We start from the raw sequence: 9,357 nt of genomic DNA, 5'->3' as shown, positions 1-9,357 counted from the left end.
AAATTCATTCATCTCCTAAGCATTTCCACACTTCTATTGGAATATCATCAGGTCCAACAGCTTTTCCACCCTTCATTTTCTTTAAAGCCTCTCTAACTTCAGTTTTACTAATACGCCGATAAAAACAGAAATCTTTATTTTCATTTAGGGTGCTAAGGTCACTATAGTCAATCTTATTTTCACAAACTTCATTAAAAAGTTTAGCAAAATAAGATGATTTGGACATGTGCATGGAAGGGTAGAAAATGCAACTATTAGACATTTTTTTAAAATTAATCTCAAAGGATTAGAATAAAAAGTGGTAGACCTGAGATAACATGGATAGAAGTTGTCCAAATAATTTATGAAGATAAGGTTTAACACCTAAGACAACACACGATAGAAATAAGTGATAAATGAGAATTCATAACACCAGCCCCTAATAATTAGGATAAGGCTGATGATTGGGATGATGATGCTAAGACAAAATGTTATTTAAATTAAGTGCTTGAGATCTTAGGACCATGCAAAAATCTGTGCGTACAAGTTGAACTGAAAAAAAGTGCACCAAGTCCATGGTATCTTGACAATTTCACCAAACACAGAAGAGAGGGTGGCATTGCTTGCCTGCATCAGAAGTCCCCCATCACGCAAAGTATGGATTTCCGCTTCTACCTCTGATCCATTCATCCTTAACCTGTAGGTTCCAGGTCCACCCCTCACCATTTCAACCTACAAATGGAAACCAATAAACTGAGGAAACAAATAAACATTCCTTGAATGCAATAAGTTTCCAAAAAAAACACAGAAAGTTACCGTATATTTGCTTCCTTCAATGTTCAAAGAAACAATGGAGTTCACAAGCGATATGTGCTGCATTGAAGTATACCAAGACATTAAATAAGAGTATATTAGTCCGCAGAAGAGAATGAGAACTTTCCAGGTTCGACACCAATTAGGACTGCAAATTTCATTACCTTGGGTGGTATCTGCCCCTTGACAAGATAGCCAACATAATCAGAGATAATGGCAGCACTGCTTGCAGATGCTTTCTGCAGGTATAATATCATATGAAGTTACACACCTTGTCAAATGAACAAAAAGAAAATAACAAGATGTTAACATAGAATAATATATTAATGTTAGACTTACATAAAGAGCTCCTCCAACAACAGAAAGGAACCAAGGAGGCCTCTCAGCTCTAACACGCATTGAAATCCTGCTGTCTAGCCAACCAGTGTGTATTTTATTGTCTCTGTACTCTGCAGACTGAAAAGAAAGGAAATGAATTTAATGCAGTGAAGTAATCTGCAAACGAATATTAATGAAGTATTGCAGGATAAATAACTTACATTAAGAAGATCAATTGTATAATCAACATTTGTATGAATTTCTCCCCTAATTTGGATCTCCTTTAGCCCAAGAACCATATTAGCTATTGCTAGGGCTCTAGATTCTCCAAATGCAAAAACATGTCCTATGATAAGAGTACAGGTTTAAAACATGGAAATCACAGACATCTAAGAAGAATTAACATCCAGATAATCTGAAAGGCATACCAAATTGAGAATCAGAGAATTCATGAACGCCACCTCCAGACTGAATTTGAATATAGGGAGAAATATATTAGTGTAAGCTGACTGATTGCAATTTTGAAAAGATGCAGCTCTCAATATGCAGTCATACCCTCACATAAATCGCCTTTTTGACGTTCCTTACATAATTATTTTCAAAAATATGAAACACATACTAATATTAATTTGAATAGGAAAAATCTTCTGCCTACACAAAACACCGGAAGGCAGTTAGGTTAAGAATTTACTACTTTATTTTTTTTTTTACATATTTAGAAGCCATGAGCATACCAGCTTCATTAATGAAAACCATAAAAAGCAGTAAGGATCTTGATTTTTATATTTAAAAGGTTACTTGAAATATAGAAGTTCATGACCTCTCAGATGACATACCTTGACTGAAAAGTATGCCCAAACATTGGGCTTGCTTTTAAAAATAAGCTCCTGCAATATCCAAAACGATAGAGTAAACATCAATTCATGATAGAAGATGATATAGGTGGTGATATTTTTTCACCTAAACATTAGGTCTCACCTGTACTTTCCCGCTAGTGGGCTTGAAGCCATCATCAGGATCCTCACTGGTTACCCGAACAGCAACACAATGACCTTTTGGCCCAATAGATTCTGCTTTATCAAAATCAAATGGAGTTGCAGCAATTGATGTCTTCTTCCAGGCATCATATCCTCCACCGTAATCCATCCCATAGAAACGTCTAATTTCTGAAATTGAGTGGTAATGCAAAAAAAGAATCATTATCACATGTAGGCTCTTGCATAGCTAACTTCAATAAAAATGCATACCTGGAATTTGCCAAAGAGGTATTCCCATCCCAACTGCAACTTGAGCAGCAGGAAGATTTACCTCAGCTATCCATTCAGTTACAGGATGCTCTACCTGAAAGGATTCTTTTCAAAATAAGATGCAGATTTCACATAATTACCAAGGTTTTTTTCAGATGCATTGTAGGCAAAATCAAATACCTGCAACCTAGGATTGAGTTCTAGAAAATAATATTCTCCTGTTTCCATGCCGAAAAGATATTCAACAGTTGCAGCACCAACATAATTCACGCACTTGGCAAGCCTCCTTGCTGCCTGTTCCAGTTGCTTCACGGTTTCAACAGGCGCTATGGTGATTGGACCCTCCTCAATAATCTGGTGGAGAACAACAGCAATTTGTAAGAAAATCAGTAAATGAGCTTAATCACATACATTTCCTCTCTATTTTTCAAGTTTAGGTAGAGCACTTTGATGAGGAGATTAAACTCATATAACAAGTTACAATGAACTGTTTTCGGATCTTGAATTAATTGTTTTGTTGGACCATTAAATATGACTGATGATCGAACGTGTAGATGGGAAATGAAGTGAGAAAAGAATGTGCACAATTTGATTAATAGAACAAACACAACTCGATACTTTTATGGCACAAGTGAAAGATATACTGGAAAACAACCTAGTGAGAAATTTCATACTTGTAGTTATCAAACAATAAGTGTTACAAAGCTTGCCTTTTGATGCCTTCGCTGAACACTGCAATCTCTACTATGAAGAGCAGCAACGTTACCATGTTGATCACACAGTAACTGAACTTCCAAATGTCGGCTCTACACAAAAACCAACAGTTTAATTTTTCTGTTAAGAGAAAATAATACAACTAGGTTGTAAAAGCATAAACTGCAAAATATATTGCCTAAATAAAAGAAGAAAAACGTTATTTGGAAAGAGAAAAATGCATGCAAGTTCAGCTCCTTGATCTCAAATGGTAAGTCCAGTTTTGTTATTTTTATCAAACCACAGAAGAAAACCAAAGAATTCCCTGAGGAATATGCATATATGAAAAATGAAGCTTCTTTATCTCACCTGAGATGCCACCTTCATAATGAATATAGGAGAGCCTGGAACTTCACCCTGTACTTGCTTGAATAGAGCTTTAACTTCTTCGTCGTTATGAACCTAGAGTGAACAAACTTGCATGATAACAAATCTTACAGCACACAAAACAACAAAAAAAGTTGGAGAACGTTAAGATCAGCACTACAATTTCATATTTCAAACAATAAAAAAGTGGCCACTTTTCTCTAGCAAAAATACTTGTCGAGAAATAAGTGGGGTTAGCATCAAGACATCGAAGAAGCGAGCAACAACACAACAAAGAAGTACATATTCTGTTTTGGATGGAATGTCAAATCCTGTACACAAGACACCCTTATTAGGTTAGTGATGCGGACATCCAACCATCCATGGCTATCCGAGGAGCTGAAAATCAACGGCTGTCATCGTCCCACGTTATCTTATATTTTATTTGTAATTTTTAAATTTTTATTATGAATTTTTCATTTTTACCCTCACTTAAGAGGGTCGTCCTATGTAAGCCTTAGGGGCATATGTGTCTTATTTTAGTTTCTTAGGCCTATATATAGAGGCCCTTTCTTATGTAATGGGGGGATGAATTGATGAATGAAAATTTGCTTTTTACATTCTCTTTGTGAGTTCCATCTTTTAGATCTCTTAGTGAGTTCTTTTTCTTTTGAGATCTCTTAGTGAGTTCTCTACTTTGTGTTCTCTTTGTGAGTGCATCCCTCTCCCAAATCTCTTAGTGAGTTTTGGGAAGAGCTAGATCTCTTTGTGAGTTCTAAACCTTCCTCCAATTTTTCTTTGTGATCAATTAGTGTGAGAATTGAAGGAGAATCCGTCCGGATCGCATTCTTCCTTGAACTCCATCCCCTCACCCGTTTCCACCCAGCACTTCCGCCGCCCCTCCTCCAGCCCGCTCAGGCCGCCGACCTCCAGGCCACTGCCTCCCGCTGGCCAGCTACCTTCCACACCGTGGCCGCCCCTTTCCTCCCTCCCATAGCCACCGGCTTCCCTCTCCTTGAATTTCAAAAATTTTTACCCTCACTTAAGAGGGTCGACCTATGTAAGTCTTAGGGGCATATGTGTCTTGTTTTAGTTTCTTAGGCCTATATATAGAGGTCCTTTCTTATGTAATGGGAAGATGAATTGATGAATGAAAATTTGCTTTTTGCGTTCTCTTTGTGAGTTCCATCTTTTAGATATCTTAGTGAGTTCTTTTTCTTTTGAGATCTCTTAGTGAGTTCTCTACTTTGTGTTCTCTTTGTGAGTGCATCCCTCTCCCAAATCTCTTAGTGAGTTTTGGGAAGAGCTAGATCTCTTTGTGAGTTCTAAACCTTCCTCCAATTTTTCTTTGTGATCAATTAGTGTGAGAATTGAAGGAGAATCCGTCCGGATCGCATTCTTCCTTGAACTCCATCCCCTCACCCGTTTCCACCCAGCACTTCCGCCGCCCCTCCTCCAGCCCGCTCAGGCCGCCGACCTCCAGGCCACTACCTCCCGCCGGCCAACCACCTTCCACACCGTGGCCGCCCCTTTCCTCCCTCCTATAGCCACCGGCTTCCCTCTCCTTGAATTTCAAAATTTGAAATTCAAATGTTTTATGGACCATTAATTATTTCCTAAAGTAGCTCCTTAATTTACGCCATCAATTTAATGGATTTTAATTTCAAATTTGAAATTCAAATTGCTTAAATTGATTGCCCTCCTAAATGGAAGTTTTCTTTCCTTAAGAAAACTGAAAATTTATTTCAGATTTTTTGTAAAAATCTGAAATTAAATTTGGTGGTCCCCACTTATTCCAAAACTCACCCCTCTCCCCTCCTTATGTGGCCGGCCCCCTCATTGGGCATAATCTCTCTCATATCTCATTAATAGGCCCCCTCATTAATCCTCCATAATTCCCTCTCATCCAATTTAATTCTCCCCATTAAATTTGAGTTTAAATTCAAATTCATCCTGCCAATTCAACTTAATATGAAATTTAATTTCAGATTTCCATTCTCTCCCCAAATTGATTTGGGATTTAATTAATCTTGCCACCTAGGCAAGTACATGGCATTTACGTTTCACATCAGTTAGGCTCCTTACTAGTTTGTATGAATATATTTATGAAAAGGATCCAGGCATCCAGCTTCATCACAGCAAAGCTGGAAGATAAGGGCATACTAGCTTGCATTCGCATGAATTTCTTCATATAACTACAACTATGATATTCTTTAAATCAAAATGGCAAGCAATGAGAGTAATAGGTACTCCCCATAAAACTCTAGATAAAAGTTTATAAAATTAATTATATTAGTAGTTGAAACATAAGATGTCATAGTTTATTTGTGGACTTGAACAAACCTTTCTAATTCCTTTTCCGCCACCGCCCCAAGATGCTTTGATCATAGCTGGGTAACCCACAACTTGGCAACTCGCCAATGCTTCCTCTGTTGTATAAACACAAGCTTGACGATAAATATCATCGGGAATAGAATCCAAACAACTTTCAGCTGAAATCCTTACCTGCAAGGTCAGTTTAAATAGTTGATGAAGAATAGAAATGCCAAAGGGAAAATACAATTGGCTTCATCAAATAATAGATGGAAATTGAAGCTCGGAGTACAGACATGTGAGCCACTCCATGGCAGCGTAGGCACTCCGGCGGCTTGAGCAATCAGCGAAGATCCTATCTTATCACCTAAGGCTGACATAGGTGCAGCCGGAGGCCCAAGAAATATGATTCCCTTGGCTGCCAGAGCATCTGGAAGCTCTGGGTTTTCAGATGCGTGACCCCAACCAGGCCAAACAGCAGAAACATGTGTTATCTCTGCCATCTGATATACTTAAAAAATGTAAGTGTTTGTCAAATGATTTAAAAAAAAAAAAAAAGATCATGAGATAATATTTAAAAAATAATCACTAGGAGCGCGAAATGAAAGTTCACCTCAACGATTAGTTGAACATTAGCATAATTGTTGTTGTTGGTTCCACCAGGGACTTCAACAAATTGATCAGCAATCCTAATGTGTTCGGCATTTATTCTCAGGTCTTCTGGAGTTGCCATAGCAACCAGGAGAATTGTCTTCTCCGATCCAAAGGATTCATAAGCCCATGTTCTAATGCTACGCATGAACTTAACAGCTGCCATTCCATTATTTGCAACTAATATACTATGTATGGGAGTCTTTCCACCAAGAGCATAACAGAATTGCTCAACTTCTGCTGATAGGGATGCATGCTTAATTGGGATCATCCCATTTATAACTCCATTGAAATGCAAAGAATCTGCCATGACTTTTCAACTATGACCTTCAGACAAGCTGCAATATCAAGATATAAGAAAATCATAATATGAAGGTTTACACCATAACCATGCATTATCAAGACGACTATGTAAAGCTACTTTTTATAATGCTTTTAAGAACTAGACGATAATCATCACACAAGGATCTTTTTTTCATTTTTTCTCTGTGTAATGAACCGAAATTAGGATGGAAGCCAAAAAGAAACGATATTCAACCATGCAAAACAAAGAAGTTTTGACATATAATTGGGTGTTCTTCCTCTAGGAATAATGGTAATGGCAAGTATATATAAATATATCAAGATGATTTAAAAGCTGCAAGAACATCAGCAACTTCATTTCATCAAATCGCGAATGATGAATTCAATCCTGATCAAATTGCCATCTTCTGCTGCAAGCCCAAGCGTTTCTCCCCACAAAACATACTACGTATGAACCAAGAATTATCTAAGCTCCTAATTCTTGTATTTTTCTTAAGAAGAACATCCTTTTGATTCATTTTCCGTAATCCAGATGTTTGCAGATATGGTCTGTTTATCTAAATAAGGTAACGGCATTCATCCCTTTCTTGCAAAGATCACAAAGAGCTAACTCACTAATTAATTTAAACTGTAAAATACTTGAAGAAACAATAATAAAGGACTAGTTTTTAGAAGAACTCCAACTCTTTGAAAACACCTCCACAAGCTATAACTGCTATATTCATCCAAAAACTAAAAGCGAATAATCGCAATCAACCAAAACCCTAAATCCACAAATAAACCAAACTATAAGCACCAGCACATCCACGACACATGAACAAGACACCAAAATAAGCAAAAGATGAAAATATTCCACAACTCACATGCAATTTCCCGTGGGTGTAGACGGAATCTCCGCGATAAAGCTGAAAACTTGATCAAAGAACAGCCTGAATATCTGCCCCGGCTGCTAACCAAGCCGAGCTAAGGCACCCTGCGACCTATTGCTGGACCGTAAGCCCCAACGATAGCAACGATTTCAATGGTTCTGAAAGAAGAAGGAGAGGAGAGGAACGAGCGGAACAGTTAGAGGAAAAACCAAAGCTTATCAGTCTTAAATGAAAACAGAGGACCACGTGATACCTGCCCACCTCCCTCTTCCCATGATCACTTGTAGCAGCCAAAACACTACCTCTCACAACTACCACCATCCAAATCCATTCAACGCCTGAAAGAAGAAGAAGAAGAAAGATGTCACCTTCTCTCCTCCTTCAATATCCAGCAGTCGTATCCACCCTTGCCATCAATCAAAACATGCATTTTTGTCAAACGCTACAATAAAAAATTCGATTTTCCTCCCTTTTCCGGCTATACTATTCCCCCTTTTATTTTCTACTTCTCCAGGAAAGAAGTGGTGTGCAAGGCGGGATGCGTGCGAGGACTTCAGATTTCTATAGATGCGATCAGATGATAGTTTGGTGGAACTGATTCAACTACCCGCTTCATTTCTCCTTCCTATTAGGAGCTATGAAATTAGTGTGATTAATACCATTGAAAACCTCATTTCTTAACTAAATCTAATTCAATTGTTTGTTTGTTTTTTCTTATAATAAATTATAAATATGTATGGATCAGCATATCTAACGGCTAAATATTTTTTTATAAACAAGCATCAAATTAGCTTTAAATTATTAAATCTGGCTTAAACATCATTAGCCAGTAGGATGATATCAACGTAGTGAGGTGTAATAAATTAATTAGAGTATTCAAAATGTATGATTGAAAAGGACATTTCTTTATTAGATTGATCTTGGGAAGGTAGAATGGACGGTCATGATTTATTTTGCTGGGCTGATTTTTGGGGAGGAAATGTGTGGTGTGACTTCTTTGAATTGAATGCTCAATATACAGATGGACCGGTTTTTGTTAAAAATGTGCAGGGGATTCATTTTCATAAATTAATGCTGCTTGGTTTGCAGAAGTTAGGTGGATCATCCATGAATAGCTCCCAAAATATTAAAAATAAATAAATTCCTTCTCTCTCTCTCTCCAAATAGTATTTAGAAGTAGCATAATCTTAGGAGTAAACAAGTATAGAAATATTATTTGATTGAGATATGTGTAAGGTAAAGTTTTTTTATTAACTGTTAAAGACATAAGTAGGAGGGCAGGTAGTAGACAGGCGACGAAGGTCGGAGGGATCGTAGTTGGCGGGTGATGGAGGCCAGACAGACCGTAGTCGGCGGGCAATGGTGGTCGGACGGACCTTAGTCGGCGAGCAACAGTGGTCATATGGATCATAATCGATGGGCGATGAAGGACAGAGGGATCGTAGTTGACGGGCAATAGTTTGTCGGAGGGCAGGCGGTGATCCGATGATGATCGGTAGTCAATTGGTGGTCCGACAATGGTTGGGCGGAAGTTTGGTAACGGTCGATTGACGTCAGTTGGGCGGTGGTCCGACACCGCCCAACATACGATAGTAAAGCAGAAGTCCAACGAACGTTAGTGGTTGGATAGTGGTTTGACGGCGGTTGGCAACTTGAGGTGGTCCAACGATAGTCGACAGAAGTTTGCCAATAGTGATATTTGGGTGGAGCTCTAGATCCTTGAAGCCTCGTAGCTCTTTCCAATCTCCAGTAATAGATCCAATCCCCCAACCTCTTTTTTTATGTGGAAAGTAAGTGTGTATTTA

The 9,357-nt window shown here is 38.2% G+C and overlaps 1 protein-coding gene across 1 annotated transcript in view; it reads right to left on the bottom strand.

Annotated features, from left to right (window-relative positions):
• The window catches only part of LOC110092256 (acetyl-CoA carboxylase 1), a 24,535-nt gene extending 16,360 nt beyond the window's left edge, over positions 1-8,175 (bottom strand). The window contains exons 1-17 of the mRNA XM_020816733.2: positions 7,806-8,175; positions 7,547-7,710; positions 6,343-6,718; positions 6,026-6,232; positions 5,760-5,921; positions 3,420-3,512; positions 3,068-3,163; positions 2,538-2,711; positions 2,358-2,451; positions 2,089-2,276; positions 1,947-1,997; positions 1,539-1,578; positions 1,332-1,456; positions 1,132-1,248; positions 957-1,031; positions 796-852; positions 607-711 (exon numbers count right to left, since the gene is read on the bottom strand). Of these exons, the coding sequence (XP_020672392.1) occupies positions 607-711; positions 796-852; positions 957-1,031; positions 1,132-1,248; positions 1,332-1,456; positions 1,539-1,578; positions 1,947-1,997; positions 2,089-2,276; positions 2,358-2,451; positions 2,538-2,711; positions 3,068-3,163; positions 3,420-3,512; positions 5,760-5,921; positions 6,026-6,232; positions 6,343-6,690 (1,932 nt within the window). The 5' untranslated portion in view covers positions 6,691-6,718; positions 7,547-7,710; positions 7,806-8,175. The remainder of the gene's footprint in view (positions 1-606; positions 712-795; positions 853-956; positions 1,032-1,131; positions 1,249-1,331; positions 1,457-1,538; positions 1,579-1,946; positions 1,998-2,088; positions 2,277-2,357; positions 2,452-2,537; positions 2,712-3,067; positions 3,164-3,419; positions 3,513-5,759; positions 5,922-6,025; positions 6,233-6,342; positions 6,719-7,546; positions 7,711-7,805) is intronic.
• Between the last annotated feature and the right edge of the window lie 1,182 nt (positions 8,176-9,357).

This window comes from Dendrobium catenatum, unplaced genomic scaffold (genome assembly GCF_001605985.2).
Source record: "Dendrobium catenatum unplaced genomic scaffold, ASM160598v2 fragScaff_scaffold_1088, whole genome shotgun sequence".
Lineage (NCBI taxonomy): Eukaryota > Viridiplantae > Streptophyta > Magnoliopsida > Asparagales > Orchidaceae > Dendrobium > Dendrobium catenatum.
The sequence above is the reverse complement of the archived record's forward strand: the minus strand, read 5'-3'. Positions and strand labels throughout refer to the sequence as shown.